The 24,655-nt window shown below is 46.3% G+C and overlaps 1 protein-coding gene across 1 annotated transcript in view; it reads left to right on the top strand.

Moving 5' to 3' along the window:
- Positions 1 to 387: 387 nt before the first annotated feature.
- SIM2 (SIM bHLH transcription factor 2) overlaps positions 388 to 24,655 on the top strand; it is a 59,710-nt gene continuing 35,442 nt past the window's right edge. Inside the window, exons 1-5 of the mRNA XM_033011387.2 lie at positions 388 to 453; positions 806 to 988; positions 10,169 to 10,251; positions 13,232 to 13,321; positions 19,512 to 19,620. Of these exons, the coding sequence (XP_032867278.1) occupies positions 814 to 988; positions 10,169 to 10,251; positions 13,232 to 13,321; positions 19,512 to 19,620 (457 nt within the window). The 5' untranslated portion in view covers positions 388 to 453; positions 806 to 813. The remainder of the gene's footprint in view (positions 454 to 805; positions 989 to 10,168; positions 10,252 to 13,231; positions 13,322 to 19,511; positions 19,621 to 24,655) is intronic.

Genomic DNA, 24,655 nt, shown 5'->3' with positions numbered 1-24,655 from the left:
CCCCGCCGCCCGCCGAGAGGGGAGCGCCTGAAGGAAATGCGAGCTTGTGATCTCGGAGCGCTCCAGCCGCCAGCTCCCTCCGCACCGGCTCTGACTTTCGTTTAGCGGGGGGGGGGGGGCTGCCTGGCCGGCTCGTCGTCTTCCTCGACACCTCGGGCTCCGGGACCAGACCATTCTGCACTTCGTTAAACGAGCAGCGCGGTCTTTCCTTTCCTTTTATTTTTATTTTTATCTTTTTCTTTTTGAAGAAACAGAGCGCGTCCAAAAATGGTTCAGCCCGCTTAGCCCAATGATTTCTTGCGCGGCCGCTCTATTTTTAATATTTTTTTATTATTATTTTTGGACGGGGAAGGATTGAGTAGAAGAAATCCCTCAGTGAATGGGAACCCAGTGATTTGCTCCCCGTTGAGGAGAAGATCCGATTCCAGCTGCGGGCAGAGGACCGTGGTTCGTGTAGGTCTTTCAGTCTCGGTTTCGAAGCTCTAGATACCGCAGGGGCAGAACAGCACTGCCTTCTCCCGAGCGGCTTGCCTGTCGTGGTCGTGGCTCGGAGCTCGCCTCCCCCCTCCTCGCACCATATCTGCTGGTGTTGTTTTTGTTTGGTTGGTTTGCCTTTTTTTCCCCTCCCCTTTTCCCCTTTTTTTCTCCCCCTTTTTATTTTATTATTATTATTATTTGATCTGATTTGGGTGAATTCCCTCCTTCCCTTTCTTAAACGAAAATACTAACTCTGAAGCCGAAATCCATGCCCCCTGCAATTCAGAAGAATCGGGTCTAATATGCCAGTGTCATCTTCGCCTTGCAGTAGTCGCGATGAAGGAAAAATCCAAGAACGCGGCAAAGACTAGACGGGAAAAAGAAAATGGAGAATTCTACGAACTGGCCAAACTCCTGCCCCTGCCCTCGGCCATCACCTCCCAGCTGGACAAGGCGTCCATCATCCGCCTCACCACCAGCTACCTGAAAATGCGAGCCGTCTTCCCCGAAGGTAACGACCCGGGGGTTCCCCGGGAGGGGCCGTCCGCCTCCCTCCCGCTCTGCGCAGAGGGACGGGGCAGCACTGTGGCCCCAAAGGTGGCGAGGGAGGAGGGGGCACATACCCCGAGACGAGCCCACATCGCCTCTAGGTCCTCGGAGGAGGGGGTGGGGAGGTGTGTATGCGGGGGGTGTTTGCAGGGGTCGCAGCACCGGGTGGCAAACGAGGGGCGAGCGAGGGAAAAGCCGCCGGGGGTGGAAAGGAGTCCGCTTGCCTTGGAAGGGGAGGCAGCGCTGCGCTGCCCGAAAGCCAAGGCTTGCTACAGGGGTGGCGTGAGGAGGGCGGGCTGCAAGCAGCGGCTCTGGTCCTGTGAGGCCTAAACCCGAAAACAACTCGCCACGGCCCCACGTAGGAAAACGAGCCCCCCGGGACCCGCGCCCGGGGGGTACGGGCTGCGCGGGGCCCCCCCGGCCGGTGGCTGCGGCGGGCTGGCGGAGGAGCGGGGGTGGGAAGACCGGTTGGTCCTTCCCCCCCACCACTCACTTCGTCTGCTCAGGGGGACCGTCCCGAAAAGAGCGGGCTACCCCCGGCTCCGCCGTACCCGGCATCTGCGGCCCCGGGAGTCAGCCCCTCGGCACGGCGCTCCTGCCGGTGCCCAGGCACGGCCTCGGGGCGGGGGGAAAAAAAAAAAAAAAAAAAAAAAAAAAAAAGGAAAAAAAAATAATAGTGTGGGTGTTGATATTGCTATTTTGGTTTGGTCGGAGTTTTCTGGAGGTAGGGAAGCAGGCTGGGAAATAAAGCGCGGAGGCTTCGCAGCGAGGCCCTCCGCCGTCTCCTGGGGCCGGGGCGGGCGAGGGGGGCCGGTCCGAGCGCAGCCGGGACCCCGCCGCTCCCTGCACGGCTCCGGGGAGCGCCGGTGGCTCCTGCAGCTCTCCTCGGAGACGCGCAGCAACGGGGCCTGACGCCTCTCTCTCCTTCCCCCGGGGTTTGGTAAACACCCCCCCACACCCCCCGCCAGCCTCGCACCTACACCCCGAAAGGGCGCAAGGGTCGGGGCCGCTTCGGGCGAGGGGAGGCAGCCGGCCGGCACCCCTGGGGAGCCGTCGGCCGGCCGGCCTTTCCGTGCCGCCGCTGAGCCGATGGGAGACATGAAAACGAAACGCTGGTTAGCGTCTGCGACGGGCTAAATAAAGCCCGGCTCCCCTCTTTGTCATTTGTTTGTGCCTCTCCGGACGGGGCGGGGGGTGAAGGAATTAGTAAATTCCGGAGTGGAAGGTCTGCTCTCCGTCGTGGTTTCTAAGGAGCTTTATTAAAAGGCTGCAAATATTTTTAAAAATAAATAGCAATAATAATAATAATTAAAAGAAAAAAAAAAACAAGGGGGGACACAGCGCGGGGGGGGGGGGGGGAGAAGGTGGGGGGAGGGGTGCGGGAAAAAAACCGTTCCCAAACCGAGAAAAGCTTACCGTTATGGGCATCTAATTCAGTAATTTCGAGAGCAAGTACTAGCAGTGCTACGGAAAGCCTGGGCTCCTTTAGCGTGCGCTCCCGAAGGACGCCGAGTTAGCAGAGCAAGGGGACGCGAGGCGCTGCTCCGCTCCAATTTCCAGGCATTATCCCCCATCAGGAAATTTCCCGATGGGAAATAGAGCGTCGTAATTTCGGGGGGCCGCTCGCCGGCCCTGGCTGGGGAGCATGCTCCCGAATGGCTTTGATTTAGGAGGGAAGAAAAGTGTCACGTTTCGAGATGCTGCTGGATGTGCCCTTGCTTTTCCAGCCTTACCGATCCTCAAGAGCAACAAGAAGACCCCGAGAGCAGGTTTATACCCTCAGCTCGGGTGTGTTTTATGTGTCTGTCTTCCTTAAACAGGCTGGGCGTGCGCTTCCGCACACTCTGCTTATTAAGAGCAATGTTTAAATGCATAGAGCGAATTCCTGATCTTTCATCGTCTTAAGTACGGGTGGAAATACATTTAAAACCAAAGCTTTGCATCCAGGAATGACAGGCCGGGGGAATAATCACCTCCGGTCTCCGAGCAGTGCGTTTAGTGCCCGGGAGGGCAGAGGACAGAGGGGGGAGCCGGAGAGAGGCGGCCACGGGCAGTGCCCGCTCCCCCAGCGGCTGCAGGACGGGGGGTGCTGCCCCACGGCACACCGTCCCGCACGACCCCAACTTTCCTTTCCCTCTGGATTTGTCTGTGGAAGGAGGGGAGATGGGGTCCTCTCCCCAAACCATACCCGGCTGGTGATTTCCAGTTGGCCCTACTGGGAGGGGGGAAGCCCAACAGCCCCAGAGGGCTGCTCGGCACGGCGTCTTAAATTCTGGGACAGCAAGACCTGAGGAAAGCGCGCCCTTTGGAGCGCTGGACCCGATGGGTGGGGGGATACCCACGTTCGAGGTCCTGGGGCTTGGAATAAAGGTGGGCAGTGGAAGCCGCGCCACCCGCGTTTCCCCGCCAGTGGGCCCCGAAGCGGCTGCGGCCGCGGGTCCAGCGTGGCCGGCAGCGTGGCATCACCCCAGTAAGGCTCAAGGGAGTTTACTTCTTCCAGCCCGCAGTGGCGGGGGGGGGGGTGGGAGGGGGGACGGACAGGCCTGAGACGCCTTCAGCATGTGTGCTAGGCCCGCAGTAGCTGCAGCCAGCGTGAGCAGAAACGTTGTCCAGCTTCCCAACTGGCTTCCAGCCCTGTCTAGACTGGAGGGGAAGAGAGAGAGAGAAAGGGGGATGCGTTTTTAAAAACCTCGGTGGATGGCTTCCCCCCCCCCCAAGCCTCTACACTCCTCTTTTTATTTCCAGAGTGAGCTGACACATAGTTTAGGCAGAGTTTGAGAACCTCACCGAGGTGTCTGGTCAGAACGCTCTGATGGGGCTTGTAATGGGGTTCAGACAAGTCTCCCCCTGCTCACCCCAGACAGGGTTTTCCCGAAGATGCACATTTTGGACTGAACTCACACATCCCCCCGCGGAGGCGCCCGATCAGGCTCCAAGAAGTGAGAGTGAAAGGAGATTTATATTCCAGCTCCTTTCTCCCCTCAAAGTGCAAGCCCTGGAAGGCACAATTTCGTGCTCCGATATCACAGATTTTTCCGTGCGGTTTCGCGCTGACCTTCAGATTCATGAATTAAAGTCCAGGAGACAGCAACCTACAGCCTCCCCTCTCCACTCCCTCTCTGTAAGATCATCTTCTCTTGTGTTTTGATTTTTTGCCAAGGCATTTATTACTGTAGAACAAAAATACACCACGGGATTTCTTCTGTCTTGACTTTCAGTATTTTTTTTTCCCCTGAAAATGAGCTAATGAAAGAAAGAGTCGCGAGAATAAATCGCGTTTAAAAACCGCGATTCTCTGCCCCCCGGTTATGGCAGACTGGTTAAATTGTGACTCTCTCCCTCCCCCATCCCCGACGCAGTTTTCAAAACTGCCTATAAAATTGCACATTTATGGATGTTTAAATCAGATGGGAACGAGCTAATTAATAAGTGACCCAAAAGATAATGCGCGTTATACAAAATAATTTTAATAAAATGACTCAACTGTAGATCTTAGACCTCTTCCTGATTCCGAGACGCAGACAATAGAAATTACTAGGAGCACACAGAGTTTTCGGTCCCTATTTAAACCTGGCCGTGAATGTATATTTTAAGAAAATCAAGGCGAATTGCAGCTATTTCATCTAATATTCATACGCATTCGGAATAGGTTCATTAGTGACTTAAATAAATAAATAAAGCCCGAGCCGACGGCGCAAGTTACCCCTCTTCGAAGCCGTGCCTCTATTGTACTAACCGCTAATAGCGGCATTAAAGATTTTACTGAAAAAAAAAAAAAAAAGTGCCACTGGGGCTCCCTTCCCCGGGGCTGCGTGTCCGCTCCCAGGCGGCGGGAGCCGGCGGCCGTGGGGTGCGGGACGGCGGGGTCGCTCCGGCCTCTCCCGCCCGGCGGTGAGGGATGGAAGGAGGGAGAGAAGGAGGGAGGGAGGGAGGGAGGGAGGGAAGGAAGGAAGGAAAGAGGGAGGGTGTCACTGCCATGGTGGCTGTGGCTCTGCCCGGGACCTCGTTGTTTGTCGTGCCCCCGCTTTCGGGCCTGTTGACATGATCTGGTGTTTTTGGCTCGCCGGGAAGAGCGGGCTTTGCGTCTGTCTGGTTGTCCTGGAGGGCGTTTTTGTTGGTGTTTGGATTTGGTTTTGTTTGTTGTGTTGTTTTGTTTGTTTTTTGTTTGTTCTGTTGTTTTGTTTGTGTGTTTGGGGTTTTTTTTGTTTGTTGTTGTTGTTTTGTTTTTTTCTCTGGGACTTGGCTTTTTTAAAACAAAACAAAGCAAAACAAGCAAAAAACAAAAAAAAAACAAACAAACCCTAAAGCCTTGATCTTTACTTCCGTCGCTCCTATCGCCCAGCCCTCGGCCGCTTTTCCAGCCGGTGACGCCGAAGCCCGCAGGGAGGAGGCGGGCGGCCCGGCACATCCCTGCCCTGGTTAAACTATAGCACCTTCCCAAAGCGTGGGAGCCTCCCCCGCCGAGCACAGGTTACCCCCACCGGGGCCGGGGGCTCCCCGTCAGCTCCAGACCCTTCGCGGCCCCTGGGAGCCGCCTGTCAAGGGGTGCGATCCTCTGTGCCGTCGGGGCTGAGAGACCTCGCTCCCCGCCGTAGACAGGGCTTAGGGCAAGGTGTCAGTTCTGCCCCTCGCCCAGAGGCCCGCGGTGTTCCCCTCCTCACGGGCTGACAGGCCACCCTCTCCCCATCCAACCCCGGGGCTCGCCTAAACGAGGGAGCCAAAACAAGACGGAGGGCAGGAACCGGGGCGGGCAGATCGCCTTCCCCCCGGTAATTTTTCCGTTGCTCTCCAGGCCGAGAGAGGGGTACAACAGCGCTGGGGGGCGGGGGGGAATCCCCCAGGAGAGGCGGCGCTGAAAATCACGGGGCTTGTAGTTGACGCAGGTTCCTTCTGATGGGTGCGATTGAATAACGCAGGGGGACGGAGCGCTCCGGGGGAGCCGGGGAACAATACAGTAGACACAAAGGAAATACTTCAAGTTACAGGGCAATCCGATACTTAACTTAATACATCGCTAAGTAATTCTTTTAGCAGAATCCCAAGCAGAAAAGCTACTGGGCTTTGAAATGTCTCTGTGTACCAATTTATATATTTGGAGAGTAAAGGTGGGAGTTGTTCCCAAATATTTCTAGATCTTATTACAGTTTAACACACCCTCCGCCCTCCCTGGAAACTGGGAAATGGTACAAAGTGAATCTTGAGGTACTCTGAAAAACAGCCAGAGATGTCAAAAGACGCGGGGGGCGGGGGGGACGGACACGACGACCGTGCCCGGGTTTGCCGAAGAGAGGGGAACGCGTTTGTATGAGCCGCCACGAGTCTTTCAGCGGAAAAAGTAGCACGTACCGTGGGGTGCCCGTGCAAAAACCCCCTCTCTGTCCCTGGGACGCTGTTGTGGGAGCCGAACCTGCCGCCCGGTGCCCGGGTGGGGAGCGGGCGGGGGGGGGGGGGGGGGGCGGGAGCTGGCGGGCATAACTTCCATTAGAGCATCCCCTGCTCCCCTCCCAACACGGTCCCTGTGGGGACGGGACCAGCGGTCGTTACAGACCCCAGTAAAGGGATGTCAAAGAGGGAGAGGGGCTCATCTCACCCGCGTTTGCCGCCGGCGGTGTGCCAGGAAAGAGGAGGTTGTTCCTGGGACCGGCGAGCCACCCACCCCCCCGGCAGGCAGAGGGGTCGCCGTGCCAGCTCCTTGCTCGCCGGGGAGGGCTCTGCTGCGGAGCCCGGCCCCGGCTCTCCCGGTTTTACGCTACCGGCAGCGCCCGGAATCTCCCCAAACCGCTGGCTGTAGGCGATCTCCCGCTCTAGCACTGCAAAGGGGCGGCTCTCGGGGGGACAGGCCACCCACCCCCCCACCCCCCCCAGGTGTCCCCAGCACTTGCAGGAAGGATGCGCCAGCTGCCCGTTCGCTCGCTCGCAGGGAAATCCCTTTCTGGGCCGGGGTCGCAGGTAATTCGTGCTGCAATGAGGCATTTTTAAACGTTCCCTGCCAAGTGACCCCCTCCGGCACCGCATCGGCTGCACAGTCGTGTCGGACTCCCCTTCCCGGCCGGGGCCACCCCGGCAAACTCCCACCGCGTGTAAACAGCGTAGGAAACACTCGCGTCGTGTCGGCTGCTCTTTGGCCTCGCTCCAGTCCAGTGAGTGAAAATGTGCGTTATTTACTGGCAGGGCAGCAGCAGCTCGGCGGAGTCTATTGCATCCATATGTTTACAGGATGTAACGCTGCGCGTTTGCAAATCTCTCGGTGGAAGACAAATTAATGGGCGTTAGTCCTTTATCTGAACGTAGGGGTTTAGTCGTTTCGTTTCCACCTTTAAAGCGATCTGCTGGTGGATTAAATGATAAAATCATCGGCTTTAAAATAAGCTTAGACGAATGCCAGGCTGATCCACCAAACTCGTTTACGTTTGATGCGATTCCGCAACTACAACTCCAATTTAAAATTGCAAAGGGAACAAACCTGCGGAAGTGACTTTTTTTAGTCTGGGTTAGAAAAGAACCTCAAAAATAGTGGCGATTTTGAGGATGCTGTGAAGCCATCCCTGGCCAGCTGTGATGGACAGGACGGAGCAGGTTGCCACGCACGGGTGTGGCAGAGACACGGTTCGTTCTTGAAGAGCTTCGTCGTGAGTGGCTCAAAAAGTAAATCTGCTTCGTCCTGCGGAAAGTTAGGGCTCGTTTCAGGGCAGTTTTTGCACCTCTGTGAGCAACTCCCTTTGTCTCATGTTTCGAGATTTGCAATTAGTAAATCGAATTAAGGGCGAGACGTTCAGGATCAGGACTGACTTTGTCGTTTGCATTTGTTACCGTCTCGTGAAAGGATGTCTCTGCGATCCTCAAACTTTCCCCCCCAGGGGAAACACCGTTTCAGTAGAAAGAGCATTTTGACAGGTCCCTGGAAGCTTAGGAGCCTTCTCCCATCTGCGAATTGGGCAGCGGCGGTAGAAAAGGGCGACTTTTCGTTTGTCCTTCCCCTGCCCACGAGAAAGTGCAGCCGCACGCCTTGCGCTTCTGAGGCGCCGTTTGGAGAGACCCCCTGGGGCAGCCGGAGGGACAGACACGGGTGGGGAGACAGACGCCTCCCCTCGGGACTGACCTTGGGTGCTGCTACTGCCTTGCGACGGCGGAAAGGAGGTGTCGGGGCCGGCCAAGGTGCCCGGGGTTCCCTGCCTTGAGCTGGGAGCCGGAGGCTCCGCTGTGGTTGCCCGGCGAGAGCGGGGCGTGGGGCCAGTCTCCCCTGACACCGGGGTGCGGGGAGGAGGCGAAACTCGGGAGGAAGCACCGCGGGCAGCCGCGCCTCACCACGCGTCCTCTCCGCCTCCCCCCGTTCCTCCAGTGGGAGATCCTGCCCACCCTGAAGGGCGCCCCAAGAGCGGAGAGAAAGGCTCCCCATCGTTTCCAGGCCAGGGCTACCTGCGGACACCCGGACACGCGGATTCTGCGGATCCCTGGGGGGCTTCAAGGCGGGACGGTTAGAAACACGCTCCAGAGCCGGAGCTTGGGGCCAGGCTTTCTGCCCGGGGGCCAACTTCTTCTCCGTCCCGTAACGGAGCCGAGTGGGGCTCCAGCCGCAGCGGCCCTCGCCCCGGCAAGCTTGCGGCGGGACGTTTCTCTGAAAGCACCTGGTGGGTGAGTGGGCGCCGGAGGGAAAACGCCGTGCTCGGTTTCATGGCTGCACATCAGTTTGCGACGACACTGAAGGCTGCCCGGGCCGATAAGGCTCAGGGCTGTGCATCCATCGCACGCGTGTGCGGCCCACGTGAAACGCTACAGACGTCCCGGCAGCACAGAGCGTCCCCGGCTACCACCGGTCCCTCCGCAGCGCCTCTCGGCTGCGGGGAAGCAGCGGCAGAAACGCCCTTGGGGCCCCGTGGCCTCAAAAGACGTGCTGTAGCCCCGAGGGCTGTCCTTTCTCTCTAAAAAGGGGGCATTAAACAGGTGCGGTGCCCCCCCCCCGCCCCCATCCGTGCGCTCTTGCGGGCAACAGCACTCTGCAGAGCCCGGCATCAGGTGCCGACATGAGCCTCCAGCTCCTCGGCTGGCACGGGTAGTGGTCTCAGCTCCATCGGGGAGCTGGTGCAAGCCTTCTTTGCGTGGAGGAAATGAAAAACAAACAAAGAAACAAACAAACCCCAGATAACTCCCATCATTCCCCCCCCACACACACACACAAGCCCCCACCACCCCCCCCCCCCCCCCCAAAAAAAACAAAACAAAACAAAACAAAACACAAAACCCGAACTAAACAAACCCAAACAACCAAACCTAAACCAAGACAACCAAACACACAGCTCCATCAATAACCTTTCGCTGTGCCCAAGGCGGTGCCGGGCAGGGCAGCGCTCTGGCGGAGCGGCGAGGCCGGGGCGAGGCCGGGGCCGGGCTGGCCGCGGGCAGGGGACTGGGACTGGGGGCGAAGCTGTGCAAATCGCGCCGGCAAACAGCTCGGTCCCGTCTGTGCGGGAGTGAAGAGGCCATCGGGGCAGTTTCTCCCCGGCTGAGCTCCGGCTCTCTTTAACCTTCCTCAGCTCGCTCGCCAGCCGAGACGGCGGAGGGCAGCGGCCGGGTGTCGGGGGCCGTCGTGCCGCACCTCCCGCGGGGATCACGCGTGGCCGGGGCAGTAATTGACGACAGGCGTCGTGTCTTCCGTGTGGGAACCTCCTCCCCTGCCCCCAGGTCCCCACGCCGGGGGCGAAGTGCCCTGATCTGTGCCCGGCGAGGCTGCGGGCAGGCCGGGGTGCTCCGCGCCTGCCTCCGGGTAGGCTCGTCCCTCGAGTGCTCAGTGTGGGTGCTGTCTCCCCTCATTCCGGCCGCGGGGGGAGGACGGACACGGTGATGCTGTCAGGATGGTGCCGGCACGGCGGGCGAGGGGAAACAGTTGGGCAGGCGAGTCCCTGGGAGGGGGGCGGCTCTGCGGGGAGGGAGGAAGCGGGTCCGAGGGGCTGCCCTCGCCGGGACCTCCAGAAAAAGGGCGATTCCCTTCCCACGCGTGCGTGTAGAAGGGACTCAGCCTTTCGCACCTCCCGAGACCCCACGGCGGGAAGCGGGCGGGTCGCGGGCAGCGTGTGTCCCGCCGGGGGAGGCAGGGCGGGCCCGGCTCCGCTTCCCGCTCTAACCAGCTCCTTGGTTCCCTTTGCAGGTCTGGGCGACGCCTGGGGACAGCCGAGCAGGATAGGGCCCTTGGATAACGTGGCCAAGGAGCTCGGATCCCATTTGCTTCAGGTAGTGGACGCCTTCCTCCTCTCGGACGCGTTGCGGTGTGATCAGCCTCCCGCCTCCCCTTCTCCTCCTCCTCCTCTTACTCTCCCGCACCGCCTGGGTGAAGCCTCCCTCTTACCTCCGAGCCTCACACCGGTTTGGGAGGGGAGAAAAACCGAGACACCAACCACTTCAGCTTTTTGTTTGGTTTGGTTTGGTTTTATCCCCGCCTTCGAGACTAGCAGAACTAACAGCTCCCCATGGCACTAATCGCCTGCCTGTGCCACGCAAAGCGTTCCCCCCCCCGCCGTGAACGCGGATCACCAGACGCCCCCGAGCTGCCGGGGATGTCCCGCAGGCGAGCGGCACCGGGGAGCGCGGTCAGGCCGGAGGGGTGCCGGGGCACCGGGGAGCCTCGGTCCTCGCCGGTGATTCGAGAGGGGAAACCTGCGAGGGAGCGCAGGGCTCCCGCGGCGGGGGGTGAGCACCTGGGCTGATTTCCCCTGGACGTTAGCACCGGAAAAAAACGTTGTTCACAATCCCGCCGATCTGCTCTGGAATTCTGCTGAATTCCCTCCCTCCCCGCCCCCCCCCTCCTCCCCCGGGTAGGGGAGTTTAGGAAGTCATAGCTGGGGCGTGTGTGCCAGCCGGAGAGGGGGGAAAAAAAAAAAAAAAAAAAAAAAAAAAAGTTTAGCTCTATTTTTTTATATGCGAACTTAATACAGCAAGGGTTTTTCTCCCCCGTTTTTAAAGACCTAGTAAACCGTAATCATTTAACGGCCGTTTTTTATTGTGGGAGGTTAATTCCTGGTCACAGAGCTGGAGCTGTTTTGACTGTTCGCTCCGGTGGGGATAAAAACCTTCAGCAGAAACGCTGCTGGGGGGGCCTCCCCCTCGCGCGCCCGCCTCGCGCCCCGGCCGTTGGGGCCCCCGCGCCCGCCTCGCGCCGCCGGCCGTTGGCCCCGGCCGTGTGCAGCCCCCCCTCAGGGAGCCGCCGTTCCGGCCCCCCCGCCGCCCCGGCTCAAGGCGAAGCCGCGTTACTCCCGGGGGGAGGTGAGGAGGCGGCGGGGTGGGCTCTCTGGGGGGGCCGTGCGGAGGCCGGCCGACACGTGAAATGCCGGGCACGGGTCACTCGTTTGTCCCGGCAGTCCTGCCAAGTGTCATCCGCTCCCCCGAAGCAAGAAGAGAGCGCGCTTCCGGTAGAGGGGTTACTGGGAGCAGGCGATACCGGCCGCACACAGTAAACCGATAAAGTTCAAAATTATCTCATGTGGAGGTGTTTCTAGCCTTGAAAATTTTGTTCTAAGTGGGCGATGTCCTACCAGCTGTTTCAGAATCACTAGTCTACCTAGAAAATACCTATCTAGTTATATCCCCATAAAAATCATTGCTGTTACACTTGCTCCTCCTCCCTGTTAGCTATTTCACATTTTGTCTGGCATTAAATGAACTTAAGTAACATTATATGCTAATCACCTGTAATACTCATTTTACAGTTCAGTTATTTCTGAATTATGAATGCTTAACATTTTAATAAACCCACATTTACTGTAAACTTTTTTAAAGGGTTCTTAGACCGAAACTTTACATGCAAAGTTTCAGCTCCAATGTGCTTTTCTGTGTAGAAAAGTCAGAGACTTACTGCATCTTATAATGCAGTAATGGAAGCACTGACGGTTTTAGTTATGATACTGGGTAGAGCAATTGCAAGATGACAGTGCTTAAAAGCAAAGTTATGGATAAGGGTGCAATAATTTATTTCCCATTATAATACTTCCACAAAATTTAATTTATGTTCCACAAAAAGAAAAGAAAAGAAGAAAAATAAAGTAAAGGCAAAGAGTAATCTGGTTTCAATTACATGCTGTAGAATCATTAGTAGGCCAGAGAATAATTTGGAATATTTTCTATTGGGCAGCACTGTAAGAGCATGAAGCATACAGAATTTTATTGCTTATCTCGTGGTTCAGTAACCCAAAAGATGAATTAAACAGACATTTGTTTTATTTGTGTACTGATAAGATTATTTTTTCCCTTCTAAATTAATTTCCCATTGATATTCATATGTACTTGTTGATCAAAGCTACCTAAACTGATTAGAGATAATGGATACTTTGTGACTGAAAATAACAGATACTTTTGAAAAAATGGCTCAGGTTGAGCACTGAAGATACAAGGTACTCCCAAACTGATAGTTTGTATGTCCAAATCTTGGCCAGTTTTAGGTAACCTGTACCACCTTCATCATATTACTTTTTCTCATGTGAATTATATATGACTAAACTAAACTTCAGTTTTTTACTCACACAAATAATATTTATCTTCCAGTCACTATCCCATCAATAAGAATTTGTAGGATTGGATCTCAAGTTTGCATTGCATATAACTGTTAGTTGAGATTCACAGACTGTAGGGATATAGTTTAATGAGCATAAATATCTCTCTTCAAGTGTGATAAAGTTTTGAATGGTGATTTATTTTACTTTTTTTTTTTTCCCTAAGTTTGCATAGTTACATAGCAGACAGCCCTCTGTTCAGAAAGGCATTATTAAAAATATAGTCAAAGAACTTTAAAGCATTACCTATGGTATCATTAAATATATTGCAAATAGCGGTAAGCTGTGTCTGCCAATTATACCATAAAAAATGGCTTGTGTAGTACTAGACTTTCCCCTAAGTACCACATAGCCCAGGATTTGTACTAAGTACTAAAATAACCAGAATCAACAGGAGAATATTAACTTAAAGTGAAGCAGTAAAGCTAGCATCTGTAGGGGGAATGAATTGGATTTCACAAAGTGTGTGTGTGTCATAGGGTTTGTAGGAACAACGTCGGATAAAGGTTTCTGTTCTTTAAATTTTGCTGCTATTTGCTGCTGTTGAAGTTGAATAGCAATCTTCCTGCTAAAAACTTCAATTTTTTTTTTTTTTTTTTTTTTTTTTTCCATTATAAATGGTTTAAACAGAGTGCTTGCTTTTTACCCTACATCTTTCTCTTTTTCAGACTTTGGATGGCTTTGTTTTCGTGGTAGCCTCAGACGGTAAAATAATGTACATCTCAGAAACAGCATCTGTACATCTTGGCTTATCTCAGGTATGAGAGATTTATTCTATCTATCTGTTAAATACAGATACTAGATTTGGAACCTAAACCTAGTATCTTGCCATGTGTATAATGTCATCATTTTTTAGAGATATTTGAAGCTTCGACTTTGTTCTCTGACAAATGGCCTTACTTAAATATTCAAGTTTCCTTTGCTTACAGCCACATCATGACTGTCCTTATATCTTTTCTTGTTCATTGTATTTTACTCCTCATTACCTTTAAGAAGGGTAATAAATAATATGATATTGCAAATTGCAGATATATACAGAGCTTGAAACCCAAACCTATTGCCTGTGTGGTAACGCTATATGTCTGAAATAAAGTTGAGAATTCAAGTCTATATGTTTTAGATTGTGTAAGATATTGAGACTTGCTATGAAATAGAGAGGAAATCTGATGTGGAGCATGAGTTTTATGGTAAATGTGCTTTAGGAAAAAAAAGAAAGGGGGGGCAGATTTATGACTCTTCACATGGAATTCAGGGTAGTTTTTCCTGAGTTTTTCCAGCTCAGTGGTCTTTTCAGTAAAGCGTTTTATATGGTTGTGATAGAACTCATAAAACTCAGTTTACTACTGTTCTGCACAAGAAGTATAAGGGTTTTTTATTGTTTTTTTTCTTAGAGGGACATTTCTAATTTTTTGCCTTCTTGGGATAAGTACAAGGGCAAATAGGCTGAATTTATTGCAGAGTGCAAGTTTCCATACCTTTGTGTGTAAATGTATTACACAAATTCATTGGTAGCACCTGACCTAAAGCTTGCTGAAGTCCAATAGAAAAAATCCTAATTAATTTCACTGGGCACTGGATGAGACTTGCAAGAAACAGAAGTGTTTCTTCATAATCAGTTGCAGCTCAAACACTTCTCAGAGTTAAATAAAATGAAATAAATACTTAATAGCAGAGGGAAGAAGAGTGAGGAGATGAAGGTGAGAGAGAGCAATATGTTCTGAAAATATCTGGGTAATATACCCTGTGGGTATTCCAATAAACAGAGAAAGGGCTGAGTTGTGGAGATTACATGTGTACTTTAACTTCTGTAGCAACTAATATTTTTGATTGAAAAACAGTGAAGTTCTTTGGATGTGTGTTTATAATAATAATATTAGAATTAGTAGTTGTGAGAAAAAAACCTCTAAATAGCTAGAAAAAGCAAGGATATAATCTCATATACACCATTTATAAATCCAAAGGCAACTACAATCTCTGTTTTTGTAATCTCTTTTAGAAAAAGTAATTTTGAGAATCAATATTATGTGTGGATACTTTTTTTCTGCCAACTTTTAAAAATGTGTCCAGGGAACATTCTCATTTCAAGCAGTTTGTTCAGTTGAGTCTGCTACAGTATAGTATTAGTTGTTTCATAACATTTAATGCAAGTTCAAATTACTTTCAATATTGCTTTGTTTTAGCATAAACTTTCCTAGAGAATGGCCATAATTTCTACTCTGATTTGACAGCCTTATTAAAAGCTTTTCTCACCCCAGCTTTTTGAAAAGATCTACCACATTGCTGACTGCTTAAATAGATTCATTTAGTCAGTACAATTATTCCAAAGCATTGAGTGTTCCCATCTGGCCTTGCTGAAGTAGACTCTCATTGTCCCATGCTGCTTGCTGTTTGATAAGTGCTAACCAATCTTCCAGGTTTTGTCCAGAAATTATTTCTTTCTTTTCTTTCTTTTTGAGGAATATCAAGTCATCAGCTTTTGTAGGTCTCAGTATCATCCAGTCATCTGTTGAAATTAAAGAACTACGGGATCAGTAGGGCACTAGACTTTGCCACAATCAAGAAGAGGGGACTGTAAGTGTCATACAGGATTTAGTCATATTTAGCTCTCATGCCCTTATGGCCATCTGCACAGACTGAATTCCATGTGCATTGCACATTAAATATCTATAAACCTCAGTGCAAGAGGTGTTGAGGAAAACTAGAGAATTTGGTTATATTGCTTATTGAAATCAGTTTAATAAGCAAAACCACAAATGTTTCACTTTAGCAGAGATTCGTAAATGGGTGGGCTGTATCCTTGAAGCCCCCAGAAAGCTACAGGTCAGAGAAGACAGCAGGATGTGAAATTTAAGGGTATGGTTTAGACTATCAAAACACTACGTGCTCCAGCAGTTTCACAGCACATAGTTTTTCATTTATAAATTAAAAACCCAGCTAAACAAAGCAGTGTTTTTTTCCCCCCTCTTTCCTCATACTGTTTTATCATCTAATCTGTTCTTGCTATTTCTCAGTGTTCTATTTTTGAAGAGACAGTTTTGCTTTAAGTAGTACTGGCATTAATACTAGACGGCTGCTACGTACTAGGATATTAATACATTAACACTAGGATATTCCTGTAAGCTTCCCAGGGCTCTAAATGAGTTCTTGTTCCTACTTCTCTGGAAATCACTGGGAGTTTTGCCACTGACATCAACAAGAATGAGATTGGTCTGTAGAAGCAAATTCTGCAAGTCTCCCTCACCAAGTCATAATCCCACACTATATTTTCAACAAGTGCTCTTATAGAGCTCCAGCCAATACAAGCTGAGACCAGAGTGATGATGATTGTAGAAAATCTTGTAGAGTGTTCATAGAAAGGCCTTTTTATTAAATAATTTGACAATTAACTTGTCCACACATCAATTTCCAGTTAAAGTGCAATTTGTTTAAAAATATATATTTAAACTAAATAAAAAGTCTATTTAAAAATATTTTGCAGCATATTCTTGGAGACCCACTACAGTAGCCTTTATCTTCTAGTTGATCTTGAATTTAGCTTCAGAAACAAATTAGAGCTTCTGAATAACCCTTCACTGGCTGGTATAGTTAAACTAGCTTAAAGTTTAAAAACAATGTCAAGGACTGTTTTTTAGCACTACTTCATTCACTTCTGTCTACAGCTTCAGAGAATTGAAACAATATTTCTGAAAAGGCTACATCTTCATTTGTGGACCTATCACTTAATTTGTGGCTTTGGATTTTGATCTCTTTTTGCTCTCAACTGTAACAGTAAATACTGTAAATACTGATGGTTAGGACCCCCTCATCTACCTAATTTCATTTGGCCTCGGACCAGTGTTGAACTGACTTGTACTAGCTGAGATAGCCAATTCCTTACCTCTTTTTTTTTTTTTTCACTGGTAACAGATAGGTTTGAATTCCCCAAAATTTTCTCCCCTTAGAGTCCAAAGACACAGAATAGAGAAGAAAATCCTCTCAGGAGACAAAGGTGAAAGTTTTTTTTTGTTGTTGTTTGTATGTTTGTTTGTTTTTAATTTTGAAAGTCTAGATCTTATTCAAGCCATTTTCTGGGTCCATGAGGGAGTCAGATTTATCTTTGACTTTTGATAAGTCTTGAAATATTTAACCACAAACATCTGAACTTTTCCAAGAGTTTATTTTACTTTCATCAAATAAATATATGAAAGGCAAAATATGTTATTATTTGCTCTAGAATCCATCTACTTAGCCCTCTGTGTTTATTATGAATCGTTTCTTGGCAGGAAAAAAATGTGCAGCTGAGTTACACATAAAAAACCTCTTAGTAGGAAACAGCGATATTTGGTAGTAAGCAGGTATTTACAGATATTAAAAAGCTGCATCGAGAAAGCTGGTTTAATAAGCCTGAGGCATGGGATTTTAGAAGGTTTATGAATTGGACCATATAATTTATTTTTTTAAGTTTTCAGTGTTTCATTGTAGGCTTTAAAGTAGCATGCATGCACTATGCGTAGCAGGAGACTGTGGTCAGTTTCAAAATTATGTATACATATTTTGGTTATTTGACTCTTACATAGCCCCCATCTCTTTGCTGACGGCTTTATGTTTCCACTTGCATTTTTACAGTCAATTTTGGTTTCAGTGTTGTATGTTCACCTCCCGCTGATTTTGCTGGGGTTGCAAATGCATATATCAGAGTAGAAAATATTCCTATGTGTATAATGAGAAAAACTAGTCATTAGTTTGACAAAGCACTTTAGTTTTGAATTTTAGATATAAGCCCTAGGATACAAATTACAGTTTGGGTAAGACTGTGACCTTGGGTCCAGTCCTGTGAATCCTGTGGACAAATGTGTATTTCTGTGAGTGGTCCTTTTGAAATAGGTGGTGACTTTTGGAAAAGTAAGAGATACTCATGAGTTATACTTTGTAAGAGAGTAGATGCATGTTGATGTGGTTATTATTGTACTCGGTAATAGCAGAAATGCAACAAGATCTTCTGGATTACCACAGTTGATGTTGCTGGTCAGGTTGATTAGTGTTGTTTTTGTAAGAAAGTCTTTATATTGAAGGGAGAGGTTGTCTGCACACAGCCACCCATGAATGATTTTCTGGGGGAAGCTGTATTCACTGATACAGTTGTTTTAATTTCAAAGCCAAAACATACTCTTCAGCAAAATCACTGTTAGCCAAAGATAAAATAAAAACAGTGTCATAAGTGGTACTCCTTTTGGTTTGAACACTGACCACAGCTGTGCATTTTTGCAAGGATTACTTTTTTCAACTTGTGCTTTACTAAGCACATAGGCCAATAAAATGCCCAGCATCGTATGAATTATTAGTTGTTTTTTTTTTAAAAAAATTGGTTTTATGTGTCTGTAGGTGATTATGATAGTTATGGACATGCACAGTATGTTTTTCCTCATGTAATTAAAAACAAATAGAAGCACTGAGAAACATGACTTACAGTGAGATTGTATATTCTTCTTCCTCCCCCACCACTAAAGCTTGAATATGGGGTCCCCACCTGTTTCAATCCTGAAAAATAAGTCAGTGCTTTTTAAGGAGAACTTTTAGAGAAAATTATATAAATGAAGCAACACAGATAATGTAATCCTCCCCTCTTGTCCTCTCTCTCTTCCTTTCTTTTCTTCCTTTCTTTCTCTCTCTTTCTTCACCTCTTTCTCTCTCCCCATCTCTCCTTTTTTCTTTTTCTTTGTCTCTCTTTTTCCTTATTCAATGCAATTTTATTGTGGTTAGAATATCAAATCAGTGTTGGTGGTTTTGTTTTTGCAGGGAGGGGTTGTTGGAAAGAAGCAGTGGGGAATAGATGGCTAGAAAAAAAGTTAGTCTGCATAGTCTTGGGAAGAGACGTTCCATGAATAATGCAGAAAATGGAATGATGAGAAACATTTTCAGAAAAACATTTGTGGGGTAGACAATTTATTCCAAAGAAAAGGCAACTCACACATCTTAGCAAATCAGTAGGATTGGCTCAGAATAATAGGTTAAATTACTTCACCTCTCAGCTGTCTCTGATCTTGGGGGCCCAAGACACATCAGGCCACACTGAACAATTGGGCAGCCTGACACTAATTTAAAACACAGGCTCAAAGTATTGGTTCACTCCTTAAATCAATTACTGCATCTATCTGGAGACTTTTGTTGGTGAGTTTTATACGTGGCAAATAGAGTTAGCAAAAAGGACATACGGTGCACACCATTCATTTTTTTTGTGCAACAGTTATTATGGGTACAACAGTGGGAAAAACAGAAATACATTCTTGTGGAACAAAGCTCAAGTGAGAAGAAGGGATACACAGATATTTAAGATAGATCTAGACTTTACTGTTCATGTTTACTTAAAGCAGCAAAGGTTCAATCCAGTGCCCATGAAAATCTGCGAAAGTCTGCCTTTTGAATTCACTGGCTACTGTTCTGAGCCCTTCACACCACTGTGGATTGAATGTGGTGGATCGTCTTTGAAAAGACACAAAGAAATTGTGTAAGTCTAGTGGTTTGGCTCTGGAGGCTCAGCTGCCAGCTGAATGAAGGTGATAGTTTCTGGGAACCTGTAGAAACATTATTTTTTTGGAGTATTTGTCTTCTTGAGAGACATTAATACAATTCACAGAGATTTTATCCCATTTTGTGGCAATCTAACATTTCTACAGCTGTTCTAGTTTATCACTTCATTTGCCAGCTCTCTCTGATAGCAGCTCTTCTGTATCCGGATCGTCACCAGAAATTCCCACAAAAGCTCCTAAAATATTAGTTACTACTGAAGAAGGAATTAATTCAGTTTTTTGAGTATAATTTGGAACATAGTTTTGATACATTCAACTTCTGTCTTGACAGTGGTCTGTAGTTACCCAGATGCAGTGTATTCAGGTTACTAAAGAGCACTTTTGGGATAGGAAAAAAAAATAGCCAGCTGCACTGCTTCATGTGTTACATGTCTCTTCACAGGTGGAGCTTACTGGTAATAGTATTTATGAGTATATACATCCTTCTGATCATGATGAGATGACAGCTGTTCTTACTGCCCACCAGCCTCTTCATCCTCACCTCTTACAAGGTACTTGTATGATCTGTGATCAAACTACCATTGAAAAACTAAAACAAAAAAAAGTGACAGTCCTAGGCTAAAATGTGACCAGTTCATATTTATCTGATATGAAGCTATGTACATGAATGGAGGAGGAACATGAACTTGAAACTGTGACCCAGGATTTTGGCTTGTTGTATTAAAGGGAATAAGGTATCCTAGATTAAATAATGCTTTTCATGCCATGGAATCCATGCAGTTTTGAACAGGTTTTCAGATTTTACCCAGTGGCCATTTCATCCCTTTCATTTTGTCATCACGGCTGAGATTGCACGAATGTTGCAATGGTCTAGATGTGCAGAGCTGCAGCTATGTGATCTTGGAGAAAAAAAAAAAAAAAAAAAAGAAGAATATATTAGGCAACTGGGAAACAGGAGGACACTTTTAATGTTTTAATAACACCTGTTAAATTTGAAGCTTGGACAAAAAGCCAGACGTAATAGCCTTCACTGCAGGAAGAGGAAAACTGGGTTTTCTAAATGACCTAGATTTAGAAACTCTCCTAAAAAAAGTGATCTCTCCAGGAAAATAATGTCCTCTTGCCTTGATACTGAATCACTGATTCACCAAGCCTCTCCACACGTCCTGTTCAGGTGCTGCAGATGATTCACCCACGCGTACCCATACAGCATGATGCTAAGCTGGATGGAGTGTCAGGGAAGACAACAGAACTCTTAATGATTATGTGAACGCCTGGATCAGACTGTCCACCCTGTCTGTGCTCAGCCACCACACATAAATATTAACATAACCCTTTGTGTATTAAGTTGTTCCTTTAGTATTGTAACTGTCTATAACTAACAAAGATATACTCATCTTTGCACTATCTTCTTCAGTAGCTTTTGTTTCCTTGGGGGCAATTCTTTGAACTTTAAAATATCAGAAATAATCTGGCTCCAACATGTACAATCTGCTTTCACATATATTTCATAATTGCTTAATCAGTTGGAGCTCACATCCTGCTATTTTTTACTGGCCATCTTAAGGCACAGCTTCTAAAAGTATTAGGAGTTTTGGGTTCACACTACAATTCTGTTTAGGGTCGGGCATTTTTTTTGCAATTCTGATGCCTGTGCATTTTCTGTACTTGGTCATCTCATCACAGTTCTGACTGCTGTGATTCCATCAGCACAGAACCATGTACCCTCTGCATGCAGGGAAGTTTAATGTGCCTAGAAGCATATGTACTGCTCTGAGTGGTGTAAATGGAAGAATTATCTTAGCCTCCTTCTTTCTTCTTCCTCCCCAAACAGGTTGTCTTGTCTACCTCTTTGTGTCTTGAAAAACAAACTCATTTTTCTTGAACTCTTCTGATTCTATTTGTTACTTGACTATTTTATAGTTTGCTCATTCCTCTGTCAGGGTTTTATTTTTTTAAAATGTTGATTTTTAAAAAAAAAACCAACACATTTTTTTTTCCTTTTTTCTACCTTATTGATAAGCAGAGGGAATACCTCTGGTATAAATCCATGACTTCTCATGAAGTTCTGCTGGTATCCAGAATTGAAAGTAAGACATTTTAATACCTACTGTCTTGCCATGACAATAGCCTCAGGTATTTGTCTTTTTTTTTTTTTTTTTTTTAATTTGTTAGTTGGAGATATTTTACAAATTTGAAGTCATGGAAAACTTTGATTGGAATAAATTTCTATGTCAAATGCAAATAAGCCCACAGCTCTTCCTGTTCTCTGTTTAGTATCAGGAGTCTGGTTTACTAGAATTAGTGAGACAGCACACTAATGCTACAGTTCCAGAATGTTGTGGTTTTGTTTTTTTTTGCCTTTTTTTTTTCTTGTTGTTCCTTTGGGTTGTTTATTTTTTGTTCTTTGTTGGTTTGCTTGGTTTTTTGTTTGTTTGTTTGTCTTTGTTCACAACTAGGTACTGCCTGTTTCTTGCTTACATTTGGATGTATCTGGATGCTTATCTTGCCTGTTAGCATTTGTTTTTTGAAACAATCAGGTGTCTCTCATTTTAGCTACTTATGGTCAAATTCTTTATTTCCTTAACAAATTTTCATCACTGTTAAGTGTAATTCTGTTCTGGTTGTGTTTGAAAAGACTTTACACACAATTGAAACTGTTAATTTCAGTTTACTTGCAGCTGTTTCAGTGTGAAATTCTGCTGATGGTATAATTAGCTCCAGATATATGGCTCATTCTCTGTAGCTTTCTTTACCTCATTCTACATAGATGCTGTTTGTTATTAGCATCAAGCTCTGGTTTCTCAATAGTGCAAAGGTAAAGGAAAATTTATTTTGTAATGCGATCTATTTACATATGTGGTTTTTTTTGTGTAAAATTTCATGTGGCAGAGGAAATTGATAAAAACACCAAAAACCCCAGGATCTTATTTGGATTCCTAGACTTAGAGAAGATAAATGAAGGAGTTAAGCTGTGTTCTGGTTTCTATAGGGATTATTTTATGCAAATCTTACTTCTGTGTGTCTCTTCTCCATACAATGTATGGAGTGGGTGTATTAAAACATCCAGAATCCATTACTAAATCTTTTAAAAATTAACAGAGTGACCAAATATGTATTTAAATTTGTATTTCCTGTGCCAGTAGTTCCCTTTTCTGCAGTGTATACGTTTTATACACATATATCTTGAGATATAACCTGAAACTACCTGGCCTACAGAAATCAAAGCAGGTTTCTTATTTTTCTTCAGTGAAACCCTGAAGCTTGTTTAATGAGTGACAGGAATGAAATAACTTCTGTCTGTACCTTAGCAGATATTTTAAATATTTAAATAAAACATGGAGTTCTACAGATAACCTAGGACAGAGGGAAATTGAGTGAAAGTGGCTTTATTTTCTAATAAAAAGGAAAACAGACCTTTTAAAGAACATTTTTTATTTTGTCATTTCAGTTTGATTTTATCTCTTTTAATCTTTTAAAACATGCCTGAATCATCAAGTCACTGAGTCAAATAAAAACTTTTCTTTTATAACTTGATTATGTTATAGATTTCTCCAATCTGTGGTATTGCACAGGAGCAAAATCAATATTGCACTGCAGACACAGATGTTTATAATGCAAATTTGCAGCTTGGTTTATGCAACTTTACTTGCTCGGATGTGTTTTTCAGCTAATTCTCAGAGATGTGTATACATTTTTAGTTCAGTTGCTATTTCAGCAGTTGTAGCTAGGTAAGATCTGTTATGATAGAAATAAAATCACAAACGTGAACATATATATCTATATTTTGTGGTATTCTGTTACTGGTATTGAATAATCCAGAGTACAGATTATTTTTGACCTTCAGTTTTACAGTCTTTGTAAATTTGATGCTATCCTTTTATTTATTTTGTAGTTTGCTTTTAATCTTCCTCACTGACCTTCATTATTCTCTTCAAACTTTCCCTTGCATTTTCAGTGCTTCATCAGTTCCATAGAAGCTTTTCTGAAAGACCAAACAACATGAGAAAGGTAGAAGTCTTGCTGCTGTTGAGCTCTGGAAATCTTATTTGCATGAGTTTTATTTCTCAGGGAAATACAAATTACTGCTCACTGCATAAAATCAGACATAGTGTCGATTTCTTTATATTATGCTCACTGTCATATTGTTTTTCTTCAGATAACTCAGCCTAATACTCAAAAAATGATATAATAGTTTAAGAGACATAAGCCTTCTTAAACTATAATTTTTAGATTTTTTTTTTTTTATATTTGCCCTGGACATCCTAATGTTTCAGGTACAACAAGGCACATCGTCAAACATAGAGGGTAGATACTTTGTTTTTTTAAAAGACAGTGAAAATTCTTGAAAAATCACATGCTTCCAGAAGCTGAGACTTCATAGTAATATTAAATGTAATAAAATTTGGGAAAATGGATGTTGGTGAACTGGTTGTTTTGTCATTACTCTATAGATAAGTCCAGAGTTGAACTATAGCAAGTTATGGTAAGGAAAGCTTTTGGGGCAGGAAACTGGAAGGCAACAACTCTGAGAAGCACTTAAATGTCATAAAGGACAAACAGCTTGTTTTGTTGTGAAACTGTGGCGGACGGCGGGTAATGTAAAATCCTTGTGCATATAAGCAGGGGAATAGTGAACAGGAATAGAAAGCATGAATAATTGTATTCTTTATACAGTAATAGTGAAACGGACACTATTTTTTTTCTGTATAATTCTGTTGTCCACTTCAAAAAAAAAAAAAAAAGGCAAAATGGAGTAAGTACAGAAGAGAGCCACAAAAATGATTGAAGGACTGTAAAGACGTACAATGACAGATGAAAGAACACCATCTGTTTGGTTTATCAAAAAGAAGATTGGGAGGTGACTTGATTACTGTGTGTGCATACTTCCAAGGGAGGAAAATACTAGGAACTAAAGGACTATTTTAGAAGAAAAAAAACATATCAAGGACCAATGTCTGTGAACTGAAACCACAAAATCTCAAATTAGAATAATGCATACATTTATAAGTAGGAGTTTGATTAACCACAGGAAAAAAATACTGAGGGAAGTAGTGGTTTCTTTCTCTTTTGAAGTCTTCAGATCAAGGCTGTATATCTTTATAGAAGATACGCTTTAGGCAAACAGAAGTTACTGAGCTCAGCTCAGCACAGGAGTAACTGACTGAAGTTTAATGAACTGCAATGTACAGGTTACATCTAAGATCTAATGTTCCTTTCTGGCCTTTAAAGTCTACGAGCTGTGATTCAATGAAAGCCATAAGCCCCATGATCTGCGGAGGCTTTGGAGAATTTCAACTTTAACTTACAAAGTCTTTAAGCTGCCTTTTTACTTGCATGAACAGCACTGAAAATGTAAAGCAATATGTACTGATCCCTTGCTATGATAGAAGCCAACAGCTGGACTCTCTGAGGGTTGGTGGGGTGGGGAAAATGAATAATCTCTCTCACATACACACTAAAGGTATGGTATGCCTCAGTGAATCACCTCACATGACTCTTTAGGCCAGCTTTGCACCAATTGTAACAAAATTAATCCATTATATTCAACTGGGATGGGTTAGCAGAAGAAAAAAAAAAAAAAGG

Source organism: Tyto alba, unplaced genomic scaffold (genome assembly GCF_018691265.1).
Source record: "Tyto alba isolate M040663 unplaced genomic scaffold, T.alba_DEE_v4.0 Super-Scaffold_14, whole genome shotgun sequence".
NCBI lineage: Eukaryota > Metazoa > Chordata > Aves > Strigiformes > Tytonidae > Tyto > Tyto alba.
Note: the sequence above shows the minus strand (reverse complement) of the source record. Positions and strands in the feature narration are given on the sequence as shown.